The sequence below is a fragment of the Leucoraja erinacea genome, chromosome 13, assembly GCF_028641065.1.
Source record: "Leucoraja erinacea ecotype New England chromosome 13, Leri_hhj_1, whole genome shotgun sequence".
Taxonomy (NCBI): domain Eukaryota; kingdom Metazoa; phylum Chordata; class Chondrichthyes; order Rajiformes; family Rajidae; genus Leucoraja; species Leucoraja erinaceus.
The window spans coordinates 919,062-945,108 of record NC_073389.1 but is presented as its reverse complement, the minus strand read 5'-3'; the positions used below and the strand labels follow the sequence as shown (position 1 = coordinate 945,108).

The window sequence follows — 26,047 nt, the reverse complement described above, 5'->3', positions numbered from 1 at the left end:
TGACTAAAGAAATCCCTTCTCATCTCCTTTCTAAAGGTACGGCCTTTTATTTAGAGATCCTCTCACCTTAGACTTTCCCACTAGTGGAAACATCCTCTCCATATCCATTCTCTCTCGGCCAACATTTATTTTTAATTTCAGATTTTGATTTTCTGCCTAGTCTTGTTTTGCATTCAGCACATTGTGAAAAAACATTGGTGCAGAAAGTACCCTTTATCCCCTCCCCCCCCCAACAATCAGTCTCAAGAAGGATCCCGAACAGAAATGTCACTCTCCATGTTCTCCAGGAATGCTTTCAGTTTAGGGATACAGCATGGAAACAGGCCCTTCGGCCCACCAAGTCCGCAATTAGTTCTTTCTTATTACACTCGGCACAATTTACAGAATCCAATTAACCAACAAACCTGCACTTCTTTGGAATGTGGGATGAAACTGGAGTACTTGGAGGAAACTCACACGGCCACAGGGAGAATGTGCAAATCCGTAGTGACAGTAACCATGGTCCAGACCAAACCCAGATCTCTGGTGCTGTAAAGCAGCAACTCTACTGCCACTGTGCTGCCATTCATTTACTTAATCTTATTTGTCATCTCTGGCAAGATATTCCTCAGTATGCATTGTGTCTGTTCCTCTTTCTTTCACATCTTTTTCACTGGAAAAGTAGTGCTGCCAGATGCGCTGAGTTGCTCCAGTACGCTGTGTCCTTTGCTACAGATCCTCCAGTGCAGAAAGGGATGTGATCAGAGAAAAATCACACTGACAGCTTTTGTTTCTTTGTGACAGATGTCGTATTGAGTGAATCTTTCGCCAATGAGATCCTGATGAAGATGAAAGGCTCCAGTGAAGACACAGAAGGTTTCTCCGTGTTCAGATACTATGACTTTGGAGGCCATGTTGAATATCAACAGATGCACATGCCATTTCTACCACACAATGCTGTCTACATACTGGTTGTCAACCTAAACTTGGCGATGAATGACTCATTGCCGGCAAAGGAAAGACCACTTCGAGGACAGAAAGTAATGGACACCTGTGGATATACCGTGAAAGGTTTGTTATGGGCATATATTCCTTAAATCCATTATGCCAGCACAGTGGTGGAGTCCGCTCACAGTGCCAGACACCCAGGTTCGATCCTGACTATGGGGCTGTCTGTATAGTGTTTGAACATTCTCCCCGGATTTTCTCAGGGATCTTCCTTCTCCCTTCCATGTAGGGGGCGCTGTCCTGTGCACGGCTGCCCAGCCAGCAGCTGTCTGTCTTTTCATCTTTTTATTTTTATTTTAAGTTAGTTAAAGTGTTTTGTTTGGAGGTCTAGACTTTTTTAAGTGGGGGGTGGGAAGGGGGAAACTACCTTTCAGGGTCCCTACCTGGTCGGAGAGGCAGTTTTTCTCCGGGCTGCAGCGTCGACCCGTCCTCGCGGCCTACCAGCGGGCCTGGAGCGGCGTTTCCTGTCGGGGACTGCCCAGAACCTCGGCTTCGGCGGCGGCACAGCGCTGGAGCGCTATCGCGCAGCGGGCGATGCCTTGCCTGGGTCGTCGCGCTGGAGCTCCGGTGAGCTGAAAATCGCAGAGGGACTGTGGAGCGACCAGCTGCGGGTGGCGGCGCTGAACTTTACACCGGGAGCCTGGGATCTCTAGATGAGATTGCCAGTTGTGGAGCTCCAACCGGCGCGGCCTTGTCGGCTTCGGAAGCTGCGGCCTCCAGTACGGAGGCGGACGCTCCAGGTGTCCCGTGCCGCTGGGAGGACTCTCCCTATGCCGGAACAACATCACCCGGCGAGAACGGCCTGGAACATCGGGCCTCCGTAGAGGCAACTGTGGAGGCCTCAATAGGCCCGACTATGGGTGAACTGGGGTTGGGGACTGGACTTTGTGCCTTCCCTCATAATGGGAACCATTGTGGGGGGATGTTCTTTATGTTTAAAACTCTTATTAATGTTATGTCTGTATTCCTTCTTTATGTGCTGCACAATGGCAAGAAGCATTTCACTTCACTACACCTAGGTGTATGTGAATGTGACTAATAAAATACCTTTGATTTGATACCTTTGAAGATGTATAGGTTTGTAGGCTAATTGGCTTGGTAAAATTGTAAATTATTCCTGGTGTATGTAGGATAGCCAGCACTGGGGATCGCTAGTTGGAGCGGATTCAGTGGACCCAAGGGCCTGTTTCTGCACTGTATCTCTAAACTAAACTCTATTAAGTAGTTGGTTTGAATTGTAATAAACTAAATTAAAAAGACAGTGTCATACAACAGGGAAACAATCTCTTTGGCCCAACTTGTCCATGTCGACTGAGATGCCCATGCTCTATTTCTAAACTAAAGATTCAGATTTACAAATAAAGGCACACAGTTCTGGAGTAACTCAGCAGGTCAGGCAGCATCTCTGGAGAACATGGATAGGTGGTGTTTCAATGTGTGAAGTGGAATCCTGACCCAAAACGTCACCTATCCATGTTCTCCAATGATGCTGCCTGACTCGCTGAGTTACTCCAACACTTTGTGTCGTAACTTGTCCAAAAATATTCCAAATAAAATTTACCAGAAGAAAGGGTATTTCTGAATCACTTAAGGCTAGATATCATCCGCAAGATCTAAGTCTATTGTTGGTATCACAGCCTGTGTCCACATAATAGCTCCGATTGAAGTTATTTGAAGCTAAGTGTGTGATGGTCTTCACTGTACCAATAAAAGTTTCTGTAAATTCAAATATACCATGCTTCTCACTATAGATTATCTGGACTACTGGATTGGGTGCATTTCCTCACTCTCTAAAGGTCAGAAGACCACCTACCGTGTAATGCTGGTTGGGACTTTTGCCAAAAGCTGCAGCAACGTAAGTCCCAATGTTCATTAAATCTCTCAACCTTTCAACATCCCATTCCCCTCTACTCCATTGTGCACATTCTGAACAGATGCGCTACCATGATAACAGCTATATTCTGTACTCTTGTTATATAACTTTTTGTTTGACTCCTTCCATTTCCTCCAAATACAAGGCGTAGCTATGGGCCCTAGCTATGGCTGCCTCTTTGTAGGGTACGTTGAACAATCCTTGTTCGAGATGTACCAGGGCCCTATCCCCGACCTCTACCTCCGCTACATCGACAGCTGCATTGGTGCTACCTCCTGCACCCACACACAACTCACTGACTTCATCCATTTCACCACTAACTTCCATCCGGCACTCCAATACATCTGGACCATTTCCGACATTTCCCTACCATTTCTAGACCTCACTATCTCCATCGCAGGTGATAGACTACTGACCGACATCCACTATAAACCCACTGACTCCCATGGCTATCTTCTTCACTTCTTCCCACCCTGCTTCCTGTAAGGACTCTATCACCTACTCCCAATTCCTCCATCTACGCCGCATCTACGTCCAGGATGAGGTGTTCCTCATCCAGGGCATCGGAGATAGAAACATAGAAACGTAGAAATTAGGTGCAGGAGTAGGCCATTCGGCCCTTCGAGCTTGCACCGCCATTCAATATGATCATGGCTGATCATCCAACTCAGTATCCCGTACCTGCCTTCTCTCCATACCCCCGATCCCCTTAGCCACAAGGGCCACATCTAACTCCCTCTTAAATATAGCCAATGAACTGGCCTCAACTACCCTCTGTGGCAGAGAGTTCCAGAGATTCACCACTCTGTGTGAAAAAAGTTCTTCTCATCTCGGTTTTAAAGGATTTCCCCCTTATCCTTAAGCTGTGACCCCTTGTCCTGGACTTCCCTAACATCGGGAACAATCTTCCTGCATCTAGCCTGTCCAACCTCTTAAGAATTTTGTAAGTTTCTATAAGATCCCCTCTCAATCTTCTAAATTCTAGAGAGTATAAACGAAGTCTATCCAGTCTTTCTTCATAAGACAGTCCTGACATCCCAGGAATCAGTCTGGTGTACCGTCTCTGCACTCCCTCTATGGCAATAATGTCCTTCCTCAGATTTGGAGATCAAAACTGTACGCAATACTCCAGGTGTGGTCTCACCAAGACCCTGTACAACTGCAGTAGAACCTCCCTGCTCCTATACTCAAATCCTTTTGCAATGAAAGCTAACATACCATTCGCTTTCTTTACTGCCTGCCGCACCTGCATGCCTACCTTCAATGACTGGTGTACCATGACACCCAGGTCTCGCTGCATCTCCCCCTTTCCCAATCGGCCACCATTTAGATAATAGTCTGCTTTCCCGTTTTTGCCACCAGAATGGATAACCTCACATTTCTCCACATTATACTGCATCTGCCAAACATTTGCCCACTCACCCAGCCTATCCAAGTCACCTTGCAGTCTCCTAGCATCCTCCTCACAGCTAACACTGCCCCCCAGCTTAGTGTCATCCGCAAACTTGGAGATATTGCCTTCAATTCCCTCATCCAGATCTTTGCTTCCTGTTTGCCAGCCAGTTCTCTATCCACATCAATACTGAACCCCCAATGCCTTGTGCTTTAAGTTTGTATACTAATCTCTTATGTGGGACCTTGTCGAAAGCCTTCTGGAAGTCCAGATACACCACATCCACTGGTTCTCCCCTATCCACGCTACTAGTTACATCCTCGAAAAATTCTAGAAGATTCGTCAGACATGATTTACCTTTCGTAAATCCATGCTGACTTTGTCCAATGATTTCACCACTTTCCAAATGTGCTGCTATCCCATCTTTAATAACTGACTCTAGCAGTTTCCCCACTACCGATGTTAGACTAACTGGTCTGTAATTCCCCATTTTCTCTCTCCTTCCCTTCTTAAAAAGTGGGGTTACGTTTGCTACCCGCCAATCTTCAGGAACTACTCCAGAATCTAAAGAGTTTTGAAAGATTATTACTAATGCATCCACTATTTCTGGAGCTACTTCCTTAAGTACTCTGGGATGCAGCCTATCTGGCCCTGGGAATTTATCGGCCTTTAATCCATTCAATTTACACAACACCACTTCCCGGCTAACCTGGATTTCACTCAATTCCTCCAACTCCTTTGACCCGCGGTCCCCTGCTATTTCCGGCAAATTATTTATGTCTTCCTTAGTGACATAGATGTCTTCATTCTTCAGGGAACGGGGGTTCCCCTCCCCTACTATAAATGAGGCTCTCACCGGGGTCTCTTCTATACCCCGTAACTCTGCTCTCACTCCCCATCCCCCCCACTCGTAACAAGGGCAGAGTCCCCCTTGTCCTCACCTTCCACCCTACCAGCAGTCCCATACAACAAATAATCCTCCGACATTTTCGCCACCTCCAACTGGATCCCACTACTGGCCACATCTTCCCATCTCCTCCCCTGTCTGCTTTCCACAGATACCATTCCCTCCGTAACTCCCTGGTCAATTTGTCCCTTCCCACCCAAACCACCCCCTCTACGGGCACTTTCCCTTGCAACCGCAGGAAATGCTACACTTGTCGCTTTACCTCCCCCCTTGACTCCATTCAAGGACCCAAGCAGTCTTTCCAGGTGAGGTTCACCTGCACCTCCTCCAACATCATCTATTGCATCCACTGCTCTAGATGTCAGCCGCTCTACATCGGTGAGACCAAGCGTAGGCTTGGCGATCGCTTTGCCCAACACCACTCGGTTCGCATTAACCAACCTGATCACCCGGTGGCTCAGCACTTCAACTCCCCCTCCCATTCCGAATCCGACCTTTCTGTCCAGGGCCTCCTCCATGGCCAGAGTGAGGACCACCCTAAATTGGAGGAGCAGCACCTCATATTTCGCTTGGGCAGTTTGCACCCCAGCGGTATGAACATTGACTTCTCTAATTTCAGGTAGTCCTTACTGTCTCCTCCCCTTCTCAGCTCTCCCTCAGCCCACTGTCTCCACCTCTTCCTTTCTTCTTCCCGTCCCCACACCCTTATATCAGTCTGAAGAAGAGTCTCGACCTGAAAAGTTGCCTATTTCCTTCGCTCCATAGATGCTGCCTCCCCTGCTGAGTTTCTCCAGCATTTTTGTCTACCTACATATATCATCTGATTTGACTGGGCAGCATGCTAAGCAAAGCTTTTCACTGTACCTTGGTACACGTGACAGTAATAAACTAAATTTAAACCTAATGGTCCTTCAACAGTACATAAGCATACCTATTTTTTTAAGAGCTTAAGTATACCTGGCCTGTTTTTCTTGCTACTCCTCTCACACATGGTATCTACTGGAAAACACAGTTTTAGCATTGGATCCAAAATCCAATCCCTCTCAATAAATGTTGACTGAAATGCCCGCATGTTTAATATGACACAGCAGATATGTGTGCCATATTAAACAGGCAAAATTGCAGAGAATTGTGGATGTAGCCCAGACAAGATTCCTCCCCATTGACTCCATCTTCGCTTCATGCTGCCTTGGAAAAGCAACCGACATAATCAAAGACTTGTCCCACCCTGGCCATTCCTAGGTAGAGATGAATCGGACAGTACCCTAGCTTATGGAAGGATCGTTCAGGAGCCTAACAGAGGGGAACAAGCTGTTCCTGAGTCTGGTGGTGCGCACTTTCAACCTTCTGCTGGATGGGGAGTAGGGAGAGGAAAGAATGACCAGGGTGGGAAAGGTCTTTGATTTTGTAAATCTGTGCCCCGTTTTAAACAAACATCCTTCACTGCAAACTTCTGTTTCAGTGTCTTTCTTGCCTTATGCAATTTACATGTTCCAATCTTTTCTCCTTAGGCTGATGAGGCTTTGAGCAATATTTACAGTTACCTGCAAGAGAATCTCCCACCTGCCGCACTTTATGCTGAGAAATTTGCTGTTGACAACTCAGTTGATAGTGATGAGGGAACAGGATACACCGAGCTGCGTTCTGCCGTGGACAAGCTCTCCATGCAAGTTGCGTTTGAAGACAATGTTGTTGTGGGTCATGCCAAACTGTACTATCACATCCTGCAGAGTACGGAAAAGTACCTGCTGTGTACGGAGAAGTACTTGCCATGGTATGAGATCATGGGCACGTCGCAAGGTTCAGAGGGGAGCGACACTGACAGGAAACTCCAAGTGCAGGCTGCACTCCAGGTTTTAAACTGCATGAAGTTTGCCTACTTTTCTGACCCAATCTTGATTTTGGATCCTCAGTGGCTCATTGACCTCATGGCCGCTCTGATCCCAATCAGTTGCGCACAACCATTAAAGATCCAAATGGCACCCTTTCCCATCCAACATCAGTGGATGAAACTGGTCAATACCGGACAATTTTCAGAAAGCCTGCTGGAATATATTTGGCCCAGTGAAATATTGAAACTCAAGGACGAGCTGCTTGATATTATGAAGAACCTGAATCTGGTGGTGTTGGCTGATCCCGTGTCCAACTGTTACCACCTGTGGTTCAAGCGGAAACAGAGGGAGGTCTTCTTGGGTCTCCATGAAAACCAAGCCATGGCTGCCTTCCGCAAAGACATTTTTACAGAACTGATACCACTGTTCCTGAAGGAATGGCCCTACATCGAAACCCTGGACACCACATTTGTTCGACTCCAAAGGAAAAAGAATACTGATTACAAAGTACATCTGGAATTAAAGAACGATCGGGTGCTGCTCGTGAATAACAACGAGTTTGAACACGACGACTTTGTGTACAAAGTTGGTTCTATTGTGAAGAGTATGCAGAAGGACTATCCCACCATTTGTCTGTTTGTGGACGGAAAGCCCTATAAAGGTGAGAAAGATATGATAAAATTGTTGCAGAAACAAGGAACTGCAGATGCAGGTTGATATACAAAAGGACACAAAGTATTTGTCTAACTAAGTGGGCCTGACATGATCTCTGGAGAACGTGGATAGGTGACGTTTCGGGTCAGGACTCTTCAGACTGAAACGTCACCTATCCATGTTCTCCAGAGATGCTGCCTGACCCGATGAGTTACTCCAGCACCCTATGTCCTTTTGAGAAAATTAATATTGGTTTAATATTGCCAAGTGTACTGAGATACTTCCAAGTTTGCTTGTATGTTAACCATTCAAATCATAGAAACATAGAAACATAGTACAATCATACTAAACATGAGTACAATCAAGGCACACACAAGTACAACAGGTAGTGCAAAGAGAAAAATATCAGAGTGCAGAATATAGAGTTACAGCATTGTAGCATTACACTTACAGAGACAAAGTCCAAGGTCTGCAGTGAGATAGGTTGGAAGATCAGGACTTCACCCTTGCTTGGGGAAGGACCATTCAGTGGTCTGACATCAGCTTGCAATGACGTTGTTTCTGAATCTGGTGGTGTGCGCTTTCAAGCGTTTGTATCTGCTGCCTGAGAAAAGAGTGGAGAAGAGGGAATGACCATGGTAAATATGGTCCTTGACTATGGTGGCTGCTTTTCCAAGGCAGTGTGAAATGTAAAGAGAATCCATGGTGGGGACTCTGGTCTGTGTGATGGACTGGGCTACATCTACGTCTCTCTGTGATTTCTTGCTGTCTTGGGGAGAGCTGTACTTAAACCAACCTGTGATGCATCAGTGACACAGTGAACTGCAGATGCTGGAGGGGATGGACATTCTCCTTCAGTCTGATCCCGATCCACAACATCGCCTATGCATTCCCTCCGGAGATGATGCTGCCTCACCTGCTAAGTTCATCCAGCACTTTGTGTTTTGCTCAAGGTCCCAGCATCTGCAGTTTCCTGTGTCTCCAGAAATAGGCAGGACCTGGGACAAATTCATATATATATTGAAGAAATAATATGTGCTGTTGCAAATTTATTTTTAACAGAGAAGTTAGATGAAAATCACAACTCATCTTGCATGCTACACAATTAACCAAAATAGTTTATTGAAACGAGGACAGCATAGTGGCACAATGGTAAAGTTGCTGCCTTACAACCAGGGTCGACCCTGATCACGTGTGTGGAGTTTGCACGTTCTCCCTGTGACCGTGTGGGTTTCCTCCCACATCCCAGACAAGCAGGTTTTTGGGTTAATTGTTCTCTGTATATTGTCCCCTAAAACTAGCAAACAGGGCAATCGCTAGTTAGCATGGAGTCAGTGGGCTGAAGGGCCTGTTCCCATGCTATACCTCTAAAAAAATATTATTTTATTTCCATTTCTAGCCGTTGAACTGTTCCTTCAGATCAGAAATAACATAAAACAAAAAACAGAGATGGTGTGTGTGGTTAAAATCTTTCTGGAAGACCAGCCTGAAAAACAAAAGGATATTTTCTTCAGAGATCAATCAATTGACATCAGATTTGACACAGCCACGGAACATATGGTGGAAAAGATTGAAGAAAGAATGCTGATAAAAACTCTCGCAGAATTCAACTGGTTCCATGGGCCGACTGCGGAAGAAATCTGTAAGAAAAGGCTTGAATTTCTATCAGGTAAACATTTTGTATTTTAATCTAAAAATGTATCTCTGGGGAATGTTATAGTGCGGAGTAGGGCCAAGTCCACACCGACCCTTGATCACACTCCCTCCATATGAGCGGCAATTTACAGAGACCAATAATCCACAAATTCCCATATCTTTGTGTTGTGGGTGGGAACCAGAGCACCTGGAAGACACCCATGTGGCTACAGGGAGAGCGTGCAAACTACACACAGACAGCATTAGAGGTCAGGATCGAACTGGGTCTCCAGCAATGTAAAGCAGCAGCACTAGCAGCTAGGCCACTGTGCCGCCCTTGTACCGAGATCTCTGAAAGTGGCTTGACAGGTAGATAGAGGGTGATGAAGATTTTTGGCATGTTGCCCTTCATCAGTCAGGGAAATGAGCAGAGATTGGGATGCTATATTACACTTGTACTAGACTTTGGGGATGCTGCACTTGGAATATTGTGTTCAGTTTTGGTTATCCTGCCACAGAAAAGATGCCATCAAAGTGCAAAGAGTAGAGAAGATTTGTGAGAATGTTGCCAGCACTCAAGGCACTGAACTATAGGGAGCGGCTGGGCTGGCAAGGATTATATGACTTGGAGTGCAGAAGGCTGACTTATAGAATGAGAAAGAGTGGTAAAGAGGCCATATGGTATACTTGCCTTCATCGGTCGAAGTATTGAGTATAAAATTAACAGTGGGGACAGTCAGAGAGGTCGAGGATGCACCAGAGTCCATAGGCCGACAAGCCTGACCAGTGAATTCTTTCATAGTAAAAGCACTGTTTGAATGTAATGCATTATTCACTATTCCCTTACAGTAAAAGCGGGACTGGTTGAATATAATGCATTGTTCACTGTTATTAATAGTAAATCTGTGTGCATAGAAGGAATATGGTTTAAAATGTTCTAGTTGGCTATTAACATGAAATGTTGGTTATTAGTATAAATATTATTATAAGAATTAGTAATCAGTGGGCTGGATCACTTCTTAGTGTGTAAAAGGATTAAGTCCAGTGCAGAAAACACTGTGAGAGAACAGAAGATAGTGCACCTGAATAGCAACAGGTAGCATGGCTTTTCAAATTGTAGGAAAGGTGCCCCAGTTAGATTCTGGGTGTAATTTTGAGAAATGGACCGAAGTCTTGGAGGCTTGTATCCAATTATATCACTGCAGCAGAGAAGAAGAGAGCATGGTTCATATTAGGCTTAGGAAGAGAAGGGTTATCACACTTTGCGTACATTGTTGCAGCCAGAAAAGCCCACGGGCAAAACGTACGAGGAGTGTAAGGAGGCATTAATAGCTCATTTCTCGCCAAAACCTCCAATGGCATCCAGAGGCAAGGAGCATGAACTAAACATAGAAACATAGAAAATAGGTGCAGGAGTAGGCCATTTGGCCCTTCAACCCTGCACAGCCATTCATGGCTGATCATCCAACTCAGTATCCTGTACCTGCCTTCTCTCCATACCCCCTAATACCTTTTGCCACAAGGGCCACATCTCACTCCCTCTGTGGCAGAGAATTCCAGAGATTCACCATTCTCTGTGTGAAAAATGTTTTTCTCATCTCGGTCCTAAAAGATTTCCCCCTTATCCTTAAAGTGTGACCCCTTGTTCTGGACTTCCCCAACATCGGGAACAATCTTCCTACATCTAGCCTGTCCAACCCCTTAAGAATTTTGTAAGTTTCTATAAGATCCCCCCTCAATCTTCTAAATTCTAGCGAATGCAAGCCGAGTCTATCCAGTCTTTCTTCATATGAAAGTCCTGATATCCCAGGAATCAGTCTAGTGAACCTTCTCTGTACTCCCTCTCTGGCAAGAATGCCTTTCCTCAGATTAGGAGACAAAAACTGTACGCAATACTCCAGATGTGGCCTCACCAAGACCCTGTACAACTGCAGTAGAACCTCCCTGCTCCTTTACTCAAATCCTTTTGATATGAATGCTAACATACCATTCGCTTTCTTCACTGCCTGCTGCACCTGCATGCCTACTTTCAATGACTGGTGTACCATGACACCCAGGTCTCGTTGCATCTCCCCTTTTCCTAATCGGCCACCATTCAGAGGGCAGGGAGTACCTCAAAGGACAACGGTCAAGTGAAAAAGGACAAAGGTCAAGTGCAAAGGACAAAGGTCAAGTGCAAAGGACACGCGTCAAATGAAAAGGGAAATTGCCATCCAGAGAGCAACCCTAACTATTCAAGCTGCATGAAGGGGTATGAAGGTACGGAGAGAGATCCGGAACAAACAGAAGGCAGCAACAGTAATACAAGCAGCATTTAGAATGCACAGAGTATACCGTCCATACAGGGCAATGATATTGGCAGCTATAATAGTACAAACCCATTATAGGGCACACCTTCAAATGGAAAGTGATCGGCTGCCTACCAAAGAATGGTTGCTCGAAAGCAATTGTGCATGCACAAATCTGCCAAGGTCATACAGACTTATTATCAGATGCATAAACAGCGTCAGTATTTCAAGAAACTATGCTGGTTTGCCACTGCTGTACAGCAACGATACCGAGCTTGCCAGATAAGAGATGTCCACGTGAGGCATTATAATAGTTTGAGAAAAGCAGTGGTTTGTATTCAGGCCTTCTACCGCGGGATTAAAGCCAGAGAATTGGTTGAGAAAATCAGGGCAGCACATCATATTAAGTAATTCTTAATGATGTACATTCCAAGAAAACATTTCTTGATGCAAAAAGCGGCTATAGTCAATCTGCAAGCTTCATTCCGTGGTTACTGAGCAAGGGTCCACTACAGAGCTATGCGACATGCAGTTATTTTGATCCAGAGATGGTATAAAGCATGCAAAATAGGTAATTCCCAGTGTGTGCAATATCAGTCAATGAGGTATGCAACCATTACCATTCAGGCTGCCTACAAGGGTATGGTGGTTAGGCAGTGGATTATGCAAAAGAGGGCTATTGTAATGCGGCAAGCGCGACCTAACGTGGTCGCTTGAGCCTTACGGCCTTGCGGGGCCGGTCCCACTTCGATCACTGGAGTTGTGTGGAGCTGATCCCGACATCGCGCGGGGCTCCGAAAAATTGACACTGTTCAAAAATTCTGCTCGGCAACGGCCTGCCGGCCCGCAGCCGCATCGAGGCCGCACACACCGCCTCGACGGGCGTACGCACCGTCTCGACGCCGTACGCAGCATCTTGACGGCATACGCCTAGCGCGAACTTCCCGCGGACTTCGCTCGAACTTCATGTCAACTCGTACACGGGATCACTCGACCTCCGCGCGGCCCCCGCTTCCGGTTTGTTCGCGCTTGCCGCATGCAGTTGCATCCTCGTGGGACAGGCCCTTTAATGTTTAATTGATGCTTCAGGTCAGAGACCTGTGATTGGAGTTGTTCTTTATCAGAGTTTCATCACTTCTCCCTATTCTCTTCCAGCGGCACGTTGCTTTGCTAAAGGGAAGCAGCTGGGGAACGAGCTTTGTGAACTGCTGAGGAAGTTACACAGCAATGACGTTGAGGCCAGAACAGTTGGCGAGAAGGTGGGAGAGATCCTGCAGTGCTGCGTCATCCAGTGCATGTTAGACACGGCAGCCCAGCCCATCGACCACAGGGACATCCAAACTCTGGACACTTACCAACTGTTTCAGCAAGCTCAGCCCACTGTCCCAGAAAGTGCCATACGTGACGTTCAGAATCTTCAACGCCTGTCTGATGGCTCCACCATGTCCGAGGATTTAATAGAGAAATTCACAATTAGCATTCACCGTCTCTTCTGGATCGTCATGCTGGTCTTTGTCAAGTGCATCGGTAGGTCATCAAATTGAGGTAACTCCATACCCTGTGTGTATTTAGTTCAGAGATACAGCATGGAAATAGGCCCTTCGGCCCACCAAGTCCATGCTGACGCGTGATCACAGGACTTATCAAAAGCCTTACTAAAATCCATGTATACATTTTTCATGGACTTCAGTTTAAACCAGTCTCTCCAATTGTATAAAACATTTCAAATTATTTGCAGTATCAAATTAATTCTTTAGTTTTTGTCTTACAGATGAAAAAACCTCCCAGGAAAAGTCCTTGGAGGAGAGAATTAGTAACGTGTACTTTAAGACATACCACCAGTTTATCGAACAAGAGAAGGCGCTAGATGCGCTGAGGAATGAGGTTCACAATTTGACCACAGCAATTAACTCAACCTCGAAAAACAAATCGTGCAGAGGTAAGAAGTTAGACCACCACTGCAACTTTCATTTGATGGATTGATATTTGTCTCATTTCAAAATAAACTTCATTCATAATAAGAGAATTGTACAGAATGAAAAAACCATGCAAAGCTCTTCACCTTGCACCAAACATTATTTATTTTATCCTGCATCTACGCACTATGGACGGCATGATTGTAACCATACAGTCTTTCTGCTGATTGGATAGCGGCAACAAAAAAGCTTTTCACTGTGCCTTGGCACACATGACAATACCAAACTAAACTTCGGTGGGTACAGTGGTGCAATGGTAGAGTTCTTGCCTCACAGCGCCAGAGACCTAGGTTCAATCCTGACTACAGGTGCCGTCTGTATAGAGTTTGTATGTTCTCCCTGTGACCACCTGGGTTTTCTCCAGATGCTCGTTTCCTCCCACAGGTTTGGAGGTTAATTAGATTTGGTAAAACACAAAAAATCCTGTTGTTTAGGATAGAGCTATGCAAGGGGATTATTGGTCGGCACAGTCTCACTGGGCCAAAGGGCCTATTTCCATGCTGTATCTCTAAAGTCTAAATTACTTCCATTGTCAAGGTGCCCTCAGCTGTGCTGAGAGGTTTCTGTCAGGGGCAGTGACATTAGAGATGACTTTAATCCTGGCACTGTGCAGTGTGTAACAGTGAGGGGGCTTGGTGTATGACTTGGTAGGTTTTATATATTGTGCTTTATGCAGTTAATCACACAGCACCTCGTTGGACAGCAGATATTAAAAAATAGCTCATAGGCGGAGATTTAAGAATGGAGTCATTTAATAATCAATATATGCAATATATATAAGCAATTTAATCAAAATAAAAAATGTCTCAAAGTGCTAGAGTAACTCAGCACTTCAGGCAGCAGCTTTGGAGAACATTGAATGCTGATGCTTCAGGTAACATTGCGTATCCATGTTCTCCAGAGTTGTTGTCTGATCCACTGAGTTACTAGAGCACTTTGTGTCTATTCTTCTAAACCAGCATCTGCAGTTCCTTGCTGCTACATATTAATGAAAGTAAACTTTGCTGTACTAGTTGATCTCCTAGCATAACTCCACACATGGAGTATTGTGATCAGTTTTGATTACCCTGCTACAGGAAAGATGCCATTGAGATGGTCTACGTTGAGGTTTCTTATTGTTACGTGTAACGAGGTACAGTGAAAAGCTTTGTTTTGCATGTTGTCCAAACAAATGAGATAATACTATACATATACTATACAAATACAATCAAGACAAACTCAAATACAATAGGTAGACCAAAGGGGAAGATACAAAGTATATAGTTCACAGCATTGTAGCACATCAGTTCCATAAACAAAGTCCAATGTCCGCAATGGGGTAGAGGCGAATCGGCCAGTACTCTAACATGGAAGGATCATTCAGAAACCCGATAACAGAGGGGAAAAAGCTGTTCCTGAAGATCATAGAGGCTGAGGAAGTGGTGTTAAAGAGGCAGTGTACAAGAACCTGATAATTGTTGAGAAGAAGCATAATAAATAGACATAGAAAATAAGAGCAGGAGGAGGCCATTTGGCCCTTCAAGCCAGCACCGCCATTCATTGTGATCATGACTGATCGTTCCCGATCAATAACCCGTGCCTGCCGTCTCCCCATATCCCTTGACTCCACTAGCCCCTAGAGCTCTATCTAACTCTCTCTTAAATCCATCCAGTGATTTGGCCTCCACTGCCCTCTGTGGCAGGGAATTCCACAAATTCACAACTCTCTTTTTTTGTTTTTCTCACCTCAGTCTTAAATGGTCTCTCCTTTATTCTAAGACTGTGGCCCCTGGTTCTGGACTCGTCCAACATTGGGAAATTTTTTCATGCATCTAGCTTGTCCAGTCCTTTTATAATTTTATATGTTTCTATAAAATATCCCCTCATCCTTCTAAACTCCAGTGCATACAAGCCTAGTCTTTTTAATCTTTCCTTATATGACAGTCCCACCATCCCAGGGATCAATCTCGTGAACCTACGCTGCACTGCCTCAATCACAAGGATGTCCTTCCTCAAATTAGGAGACCAAAACTGTACACAATACTCCAGATGTGGTCTTACCAGAGTCCGATACAACTGCAGAAGAACCTCTTTACTCCTATACTGAAATCCTCTTGTTATGAAGGCCAACATTCTATTCGCTTTCTTCACTGCCTGCTGTACCTGCACGCCAACTTTCAGTGACCAGTGTACAAGGACACCCAGGTCTCGCTGTACCTCCTCCTTACCTAACCTAACCCCATTGAGATAATAATCTGCTCCTTGTTTTTGCCACCAAAGTGGATAACCTCACATGTATCTATATTATACTGCATCTGCCACACATCTGCCCACTCACTCAACCTGTCCAGGTCACCCTGCAACCTCCTAACATCCTCTTCACAGTTCACACTGCCACCCAGCTTTGTGTCATCCGCAAACTTGCCAATGTTGCTCCTAATTCCCTCTTACAAATCATTAATATATATGGTAAACAGTTGCGATCCCAACACTGAGCCTTGTGGCACTCCACTCGCCACTGCCTGCCATTCTGAAAAGGACCCGTTCACTCCTACTCTTTGCTTCCTGTCTGCCAACCAATTTTCTATCCACGTCAACACCCTACCCCCAATACCATGCGCTCTAAGTTTAGTCACCAGTCTCCCGTGCGGGACCTTATCAAAGGCTTTCTGAAAGTCTAGATACACTACATCCACTGGCTCCCCTTCATCCATTTTGCTTGTCACATCCTCAAAAACGTCCAGAAGATTAGTCAAGCATGATTTTTGTTTCATAAATCTATGCTGTTCTGGAACCTGACGATCACGATATTCAGAATCTTATTCCATCTTCCCGATAGTTTGAGCAAAATCAGAGTGTTGCCAGGGTGACTTGGGTCTCTGATGATGCTGGCTGCCTTTTGAGGCAGCACCTCCTGAAGATCCATCCATTCAATGGTGGGGAGGTCAGTACCTATGATGGACCAGGCAGTGTCCACCAATCACTTACCTTCTGGAGCCACCATTTAATTTACCCACTTGCTTATTTTTTGTTGTTCTTCATCAGATTGGTTGCACAAAAACTTCAGCAAATTTGTCCAGACAATGGGAGAAGGCGTTCACAACCCTGTAGTGGATAAGCTTTATGAGAAGCATCTGAATGAAGAGGAGGTGAACAATATCTCATCTAGGAGGACCAGCCAAGAGAAGAATCGTGAATTACTGAGAGTCATGCTTGACAAAGGAGAAGATACTTGCAGAATGTTCCTTCGCTTCTTCTGTTCCGAGGATCCTTCCAACGAAATAACTAGAAAGGTGAGTGAAGACACGAGAGCTAACTTTAAAAAAAAGTGTAGGTTTAGGTTTGGGTTTAGTTTTGTTTGGAGATATAGCATGGATACAGGCCCTTTGGCCCACCGAGTCCACGCTGACCAGTAATCACCCACACACTAGTTCTATCCTACACACTCGGGGCCAATTAACCTACAAGCCTGTACGTCTTTGGAATGGGGGAGGAAACCGGAGAATGTGGAAAATTCTCAGCCACAGAGAGAAAGTACACTCTCCGTACAGAAGGTACCCGTCCTCAGGATCGAACCAGGGTCTCGGGTACTGTAAGGCAGCAACTTTACCGCTGTGTCGTGTGTACAGTGAAAAGCTTTGTTTTGCATGCGATCCAATCAGTGAGTGCAGTATTGTAGAGCATCAGTTCCAGAGACAAAGTCCAATGTCTGCAATGGGGTAGAGGTGAATCGGTCAGTACCCCAGCTTCTGGAAGGACCGTTCAGAAGCCTGATAAAGCGGGAAAGCTGTTCCTGAGCATGCTTTCATGCTTCTATATCTTCCACCCAACGGAAGTGGTTGATGGAGTTAATGACGCTAATACTTGGGAACTAACAGACTGCTAATTGTTTTTATTCTGTACCACAGATACAAACTGAAGTGAATCTTGAACATTCTGCAGAAGAAATGGATAATGCATATTATGCCATGAGCAGTTGGAATACAGATTTGGCATTCTGAGGCAAGGCTCTCGCTTAACCTTTCCCCCTGTTGCCAGCCGGGCAACCTCGGCAGCTTTTTAAGTTGCCAAATGAGAGTTTAGGTGGTCATTTAAGACGGCTTGCATGATGCGTGCGATAATGTGCTCGGACGAAGTGCGTAGTTACCAGTCAAAATTATGGTCAATGAAGCATTCACATATTATTTCTGCTTCAAATAAAGTCACAAACTAAACATATTCACCAATCAAGACATGATACATACCACAATGACATGTAGCAAAATTACAATACAGTATCTCATCTCCTTTTACACGTTGCAATGAATGCAATTTCTATTATTTCTTTCCACTTCCAAACAAAATTCTGGTTGGATTATTCAGCGTATGATTAACCTCAGTGAGACCAAGTGCAGGCTTGGCGATCGCTTTGCACAACACCTACACTCAGTTTACAATAACCAACCTGATCTCCCGGTGGCTCAGCACTTCAACTCCCCCTCCCATTCTGAATCTGACCTTCCTGTCCTGGGCCTCCTCCATGACCAGAGTGAGGCCCACCGTAAATTGGAGGAACAGCACCTCATATTTTGCTTGGGTAGTTTACACCCCAGCGGTATTGGCTTCTCCTATTTCTGATAGTCCTTGCTTTCTCCCTCCTTCCCCTCCCATTCCCAGCTCTCCCACAGCCTACTGTCTCCGCCTCTTCCTTTCTTTTTCCCCCCCCCCCCCCCCCCCAAACATCAGTCGGATGAAGGGTCTCGACCTGAAACTTCGCCTATTCCTTCGCTCCATAGATGCTGCCTCACCTGCTGATTTTCTCCAGCTTTGTCTACCAACAGATCCCACCATTGGCCACATCTTCCCATCTCCTCCCCTGTCGGCTTTCCGCAGAGATCGCTTCTTCCGTAACTCCCTGGTCATTTCGTCCCTTCCCACCCAAACCATCCCCTCTCCGGGCACTTTCCCTTGCAACCGCAGGAAATGCTACACTTGTCACTTTACCTCCCCCCTTGACTCCATTCAAGGACCCAAGCTGTCTTTCCAGGTGCGGCAGAGGTTCATGTGCACCTCCTCCAACCTCATCTACTGCATCCGCTGCTCTAGGTGTCAACTGCTCTACATCGGTGAGACCAGGCATAGGCTTGGCGATCGCTTTGCCCAACACCTCCGCTCGGTTTGCAATAACCAACCTGATCTACCGGTGGCTCAGCACTTCAACTCCTCCTCCCATTCCGAATCCAACCTTTCTGTCCTGGGCCTCTTCTATGGCCAGAGTGAGGACCACCGTAAATTGGAGGAGCAGCACATCATATTTCGCTTGTGCATTTTACACCCCAGCGGTATGAACATTGACCTCCAATTTCAGGTAGTCCTTGCTTTCTCCTCTGTTTCCCAGCTCTCCCTCAGCCCACTGTCTCCACCTCTTCCTTTCTTCTTCCCACCCCCTGCACCCCCACATCAGTTTGAAGAAGGGTCTCGACCCGAAACGTCGCCTATTTCCTTTGCTCCATAGATGCTGCCTCACCCGCTGAGTTTCTCTAGCATTTTCGTCTACCCATTCACACAGGTTCTGTTATCCCACTTTCTTCACCCACTCTCTACACATTAGGGGCAATTTTACAGAGACATGTTAACCCACAAAGCCAATGGGTCTTTGGGAAGTGGGAGGAAACCTCCATGCTTGCAGGGATAATGTGCAAATTCAACACAGACAGTGCCCGAGGACAGGATCGAACACAGATCTCTGGCGTGTGAGGCAGCAAGTCCACCAGCTGTGCCACTATATTTTATTTTCCAACACACACAAAATTATACATTGATAATTTTGGTTACTAAATAAAATAAACTATCCATTTTCAGTCTTAAATCTCTAAGTGACGCTATGTCCCCCTGTACAGCTACTGTATGTTTTAATTCAGTTCAAGACTATGGGGCAGTACATTGGCCATAAAGTTGCTGCCTAAAAGTGCCAGAGACCTGGAATTGATCCTGAATATGGGTGCTGTCTGTGTGGAGCTTGCTCCTTTTCCCTTTGATTGCATGGGTTTTCTCCGGGTGCTCTTGTTTCCTTCCACATTCCAAAGATGTGCAGGAACCTTTTTCAGACCCAACCCAAAACCTAATATTTTCCTTTTGTCCAGAGATTCTGTCTGGCCTGTTAGGTTACTCCAGCTTTTTGTGTCTATCTTCAGTTCTTTCCTACACACACACACAATACTATACGATAGAACTTTATTAATCCAACAAAGGAAATTGTGTGCGTGTGCGTGTGCATGTGTATAGATAGTTATATATAAATATAAGCTGTTTTGTTTTCTCATTGATAACATTGTTTACAGAGTACTTTGTTTACATATTTTATTGTGCTGCTGCAAGTAAGGATTTCATTGGGACATGAGAGAATAAAACACTTGACTCTTGACTTACGTCGCTAATGTGTGGGATAGAACAAGTGTACGGGTGATCGGTGATCGGAGTGCTCAGTGGGCCGAAGGGCCTGTTTCCACGCTGTATCTTTAAATTAAACTAAAACACTAAAACCAGAGGAAATCTAAAGGAGGGCCTCTACCCGAAACGTCACCCAATTTCTTCTATCCAGAGTTGCTGGCAGCTCTATCGAGTTCCCCCGCACAATTAAAGCATGGGATAGTCTTCACCCAACCAGACGCAATTAAATTTAAGGTAGTACTTTTTTTCCTCCAGAACCTTTTTTTGTTTAAGTCCAAGTCAAGAGTCAAGAGAGTTTTAGTGTCATGTGTCCCAAATAGTACAATGAAATTCTTGCTTGCTGCAGCACAACAGAATATGTAAACATAATACAGAACCGGAAATAAAAGTTCACTGTGTCTATATACCATACCCGTTGGGTCCCATGTTCACACGGGAGGGCTGGGCCCCCAACGCAATATTTAACCTCTCCACCAATTCCAATATTGGTGGCCAGTGGGGGGGGGTACGGCTTTCTGGAGCGCTGGTATGGGTGTTGTTGGCTGCAGGGACTACTGGTCTCCAGAGGGCTAGTATGGACATTGTGGGCCAAATGGATTCTTGGGGTGGCAACGCAGTCCCTCAAGCCTGATTTGCTGGCAGCTCACTAACAGCTGGTGGGCTGGCAGTTAACTCACGACTATTCCATTTCAAGCAGGGTGCAACGCCACCAAATTCAAGTGCAGTTTCCAACCACTTCAAGCAGGGTGCAAGACCACCAAATTCAAATGCAGTTTCATACCATTTCATGCAGGGTGCAACAACACCACATTCAAATGCAGTTTCATACCATTTCATGCAGGGTGCAGGGCCACCATATTCAAATGCAGTTTCATACCATTTCAAGCAAGGTGAAACCACCATATTCAAATGCAGTTTCATACCATTTCAAGCAAGGTGAAACCACCATAAAACCACACAAAACACCACACACAGTTCAGTAGACTGAATGTGTTCAGTTGATTCACAGCTCAGAGTTGTGACCTCTCCCTCCCCCATCATACAGAGACTGAGCCACACCCACACTTCCGGGTTTTATAATCCCTCCCCCTTCCACCGGAAAAGGTCTGGTCTTCATGGTGTGATTGACAGGAGAGAGATTCTCAACTTTTTTTGAGAATCTCACTAACAACCATTAGCACTGCATTTTTACTTCATTAACAGTGCATTTTTACTTCATTAGAGTGGATTCTTGGGGTGGCAGCTCAGTCCCTCAAGCCCGATGTGCTGGCAGCTCACTCGCGGCTGGTGGGCTGGCAGTTGACTCGCGGCTATTCCTTGAAATTCCATTTCAAGCAGAGTGCAAGGCCACCAAATTCAAATCCATTGTCCTACCATTTCAAGCAGGGTGCAAAGCTACCAAATTCAGGTGCAGTTTCTTACCTCTTCAAGCAGGGTGCAAGGCCACCAAATTCAAATGCAGTTTCATACCATTTCATGCAGGGTGCAACAACACCACATTCAAATGCAGTTTCATACCATTTCATGCAGGGTGCAACAACACCAAATTCAAATGCAGTTTCATACCATTTCATGCAGGGTGCAACAACACCACATTCAAATGCAGTTTCATACCATTTCAAGCAAGGTGAAACCACCATAAAACCACACAAAGCACCACACACAGTTCAGTAGACATTCAGTGTGTTCAATTGATTCACAGCTCAAAGTTGTGACCTCTCCCTCCCCCATTTTTCAGAGATTTTCAACATTTTTTAAACATTAACAACCATTAGCAGTGCATGTTTTACTTCATTAGCAGTGCATTTTTACTTCAACAATATTTTCATTTTCAAACCACATTAAGGGCACTCACAGTTGAGTCGACATGTGTTCAGTGTTATTCAGAGCTCAGAGAGACGTGACGGCTTCCTCCATCTTGCAGAGACTGAGTGAGGCACACCACTTCCTGGTTTTATAATCCCTCCCCCTACCACCTGCAGGGGCAGCAGAGAGAATGGCAAATTATTTAAAAACATTAATATCTCTCTGATTTTTCATCGATGGGAAATATCCTCTGGCCAGGAAGGCGGAGGGGGGCTCTGAGCGAGGTGGCCAAAAATGACGGCTGTAGGTGACGGCGTTCTCTCGGAAATAACAGCACAGCGAGCCAAAAGAGGTCAAGATATATATATATACACAATAAATAAATAGATAAAATGCAATAGGCTGTTATTTTTCAGAGTTTGGTGGTAATATTTAAATTCCATTTCGAATATTTTTGGAGGACCAGGAAACCAAGCAGCAAGAGTTACTTCAGAGAGTTACTCCAGCTCCAGCGAGTGATTCTGCGTTGGTTTTCAGTGGTCGCGGCGAGTGGACCGCAATGGCAGCCAGATCTCCCACCATGCAAAGGGAGGGAGAAAGTGGCCGACCAGCTACAGTGGCACTGCGCATGTGCAGGGCGGCACATTCGCACAACCATGGCCGATGATGTGCTGGTCAAAGATCTTCGTTATAGGATCTTTGGTGCTGGCCGTGGTTGTGCGCATGTGTAAGGCAGCCGGCCGTGCCGGCGGACGAGGAGCGGGCGGAGACCCAACACACGGACAGCGGGCGGAGACGGAGAGTGTCAGAGAGAGAGAGAAAGAGAGAGGGGGCTCCCTTGCCAAGCCGGGCAAAATGGCATGGCTTTTAGGTTGCCCCGCGGGTCTGTGGGTTGCCATTGGCAACCGGGCAACCGCTAATTTCAATCCCTGTGAGGAAGGGTCTCGACCTGAACGTCACCGATTCCTTTACTCCAGAGATGCTGCCTGAGCCACGAAGTTACTCCAACATTTTATGTCCATCTTTGATAATCTGGTGTTTATTATGTATGTAAGGTAACTGAAGAGTTCAACCTCATGGAGCTGAAGAGGATTCTCAAAACATTCTATATAATTACACTCATCTTTTTTTCAACGCTACGTCAAACTAAGTGGGAAAGTAATTATTTTGTTTATACTGAATATTTTAATACTTGCAAACTTTTGTAAATAAAAATGTTTTTATTGTACTCTTTGCAAAGGTCAGGATATACAACTTTAAATTGCATTGTGAGTTTAAACGTGTCCTATAAATTGGTCTCAGGTATACGGTCAAAAGTCAGTGTGAATTTTATATTTTGTTTATTTTCAGAACTAATAAATCTTTTACAGTTGACATTTGTTAAAAATGAAAGGACTTGCATTTCTATGTTGCCTTCCACCCTATTCCAATCAGTCTAAAGAAGGGTAACGACCCGAAACGTGTCCCCATTCCCTCCACAGATGCAACTGACCCGCTGAGTCCTTTCTGTACTCTGTGGTTTGCCCAATGATAATATTTGAAAACATTTCAACATGCTGGATGAACATTTCTTCCTCTGCTGCTTTTTGGAAATAATTTTAAGGATTTTCTAGCACAGGCATTGCAGACCAAAGTAAATGTTCTTGAATATATGGTGCCACCATTGTGCAATATCCTGCACCTTCTGCTGGGCAGGAACAGGGAGAAGAAGGAATGACCGGGGTGGGACAAGTCTTTGATTATGTCGGCTGCTATCGTGAGGCAGCGTGAAGTGTAGTTGGAATCAATGGTGGGGAGTCTGGTCTGTGTGATTGACTGGGCTACATCCACAAATCTGCAATTTCTTGCGGTCTTGGGCAGAGCTGTTCCCAAACCAAACTGTGATGCAAACCGATAGTGTGTTTTCTATGGTGCATCTGTAGAAGTCAATGGGTAGCTCTAGCAGATTGCTGCTCAACAGTCCACCCAAACTCCTTCCAACTCACCTTCACCTGTTGCATGTTGTACAGTTCATCCATCATCAAGGAGTGAGCTACAAGCCAGATGACAAGAAATCCACCACAGGGCAGCACTGGCTGATGTGGCGAGCTTGCAGTAGAAGATAAGAACTACCAACACTGCGTACCTCCTGTCCGCAACCAAAATGTGTTTGTTCCAAATAATTCCCATGCCTCATTGTTGTATGACCACGAAGGACATAGTCTACATGAGCTCCACTTTTGCTCAGGAGCCTTCTTCAAATGAAGAAGGGTGCTGACGTGAAACGTGGACTATCCATTTTCTCACGAGATACTGCCTTTGAACAACCCCCCTCACCTGTATCCACCAATCACTCGCCAGGCTTTGTCCAGCCTCTCCCCTCTTCCAGTTTTTCCTTCCACCCCTACCACAATGATAATCATAATCATACTGTATTAGCCAAGTATGTTTTGCAACATACGAGGAATTTGATTTGCCATACAGTCATACCAATAAAAAGCAACAAAACACACAAAATACATTTTAACGTAAACATCCACCACAGTGACTCCTCCACGTTCCTCACAAGTTCAATCTCTTCCCGCGGTCGGGGGCGTTGAGCCTTCCGTTGTCGGGACGACCTTGGCTCCCGGAGCCAGCGGTCAGGCCCTCCGCGTCGGGGTGATCAAGCTGCCGCAGCGGAGGGATCTCAGTTCCCCGCGCCGGGCGATCAGATCCCGGGTTGGGGTTGGTCGAACTGCGGTTTTGGAGCTTCTCGACATCGGCCTCTACCCGTACTGCGAGCTCCTCGATGTTGAAATCCACAAGCCACGGTTGGAGCGTCAATCCCAGGCAAGGGATCGCAGGCTCCGATGGTAAGTCCACGGCCCTGCGATGGGGCTCAAAGTCAGTCTTGAGCAAGGCCTCCAGCTCCATGATGTTAGGCTGCAGAGTGACCGGAGATTCGATCCAGAAAACAATCCCATCTCTGGCAATTTAAGAGATTGAAAAAAGTTTCCCCCGACCTCCCCCCCACCCCACATCAAACAAACCAGAGAACATTAACACATACTTTTTAAAACACACTAAAAATAACAAAAAAGACAAAAAGCCACAGACCGTTGGCGAAGCTGCCATCGCCTACAGCGCCACCCGGTGACAAATTGCAGCAAATTGCCCAGACCATCACACAAACCAACCTCTCTTCTATTGACTCCATTTATACCTCACGCTGCCTAGGCAAGGCCAGCAGCATTATCAAGGACGGGTCACACCCTGGCCACCCCCTCTTCTGTAATGACTAAAAAGACAATATTGGGAGAAATGATGAGGTACGAAGGTAAGCTGGCCAAGAATATAAAGGAGGACAATAAAAGCTTCTATAGGTATGTGAAGAAGAAACAATTAGTTAAGACCAAAGTTGGACCCTTGAAGACCGAAAAAGGTGCATTTATTATAGGGAACATGGAAATGGCAGATGTGTTGAACAGAGAGTTGGATCCGTTTTCACTAAGGAGGACACAAACAATCTTCCTGATATAGTAGTGGCCAGAGGATCTGGGGTGATGGAGGAACTGAAGGAAATCCACATTAGGCAGGAAATGGTGTTGGGTAGACCGATGGGACTGAAGGCTGATAAATCCCCAGGGCCTGATGATCTGCATCCCAGGGTACTTAAGGAAGTGGCTCTAGAAATCATGGATGCATTGGCGATAATTTTCCAATGTTCTATAGACTAAGGATCAGTTCTTGTGGATTGGAAGTTATCCCACTTTTTAAGATAGGTGGGAGAGAGAAAACAGGGAATTATAGACCAGTAAGCCTGACATCGGTGGTGGGGAAGATGCTGGAGTCAATTATAAAAGATGAGATAGCCGAACATTTGGATAACTGTAACAGGATCGGTCCAAGTCAGCATGGAATTACAAAGGGGAAATCATGCTCGACTAATCTTCTGGAATTTTTTGAGGATGTGACTAGGAAAATGGACAAGGGTTAGCCAGTGGATGTAGTGGACCTGGACTTTCAGAAAGCATTTGATAAGGTCCCACATAGCAGATTAGTGGGCAAAATTAGGACACATGGTATTGGGGGTAGGTGCTGACATGGATAGAAAATTGGTTGGCAGACAGGAAACAAAGAGTAGGGATTAACGGGTCCTTTTCAGAATGGCAGGCAGTGCCTAGTGGGGTACCACAAGGCTTGGTGCTGGGATCACAGCTATTTACAATATACATTTGGGTGAAGGGATTCAAAGTAGCATCAGCAAATTTGCAGATGACACAAAGCTGGGTGGCAGTGTGAACTGTGAGGAGGATGCTATGAGAAT

The 26,047-nt window shown here is 45.6% G+C and overlaps 1 protein-coding gene across 2 annotated transcripts in view; it reads left to right on the top strand.

Moving 5' to 3' along the window:
- Window positions 1-18,206, top strand: part of LOC129702514 (uncharacterized) — a 44,103-nt gene extending 25,897 nt beyond the window's left edge. For both annotated transcript variants that reach the window (XM_055644246.1, XM_055644247.1), the window contains exons 6-13: window positions 784-1,050; window positions 2,739-2,842; window positions 6,672-7,653; window positions 9,046-9,315; window positions 12,725-13,096; window positions 13,341-13,508; window positions 16,570-16,817; window positions 17,433-18,206. In XM_055644246.1, coding sequence (XP_055500221.1) covers window positions 784-1,050; window positions 2,739-2,842; window positions 6,672-7,653; window positions 9,046-9,315; window positions 12,725-13,096; window positions 13,341-13,508; window positions 16,570-16,817; window positions 17,433-17,525 — 2,504 coding nt within the window. In that variant the 3' untranslated portion in view covers window positions 17,526-18,206. The remainder of the gene's footprint in view (window positions 1-783; window positions 1,051-2,738; window positions 2,843-6,671; window positions 7,654-9,045; window positions 9,316-12,724; window positions 13,097-13,340; window positions 13,509-16,569; window positions 16,818-17,432) is intronic.
- The last annotated feature ends 7,841 nt before the right edge of the window (window positions 18,207-26,047 follow it).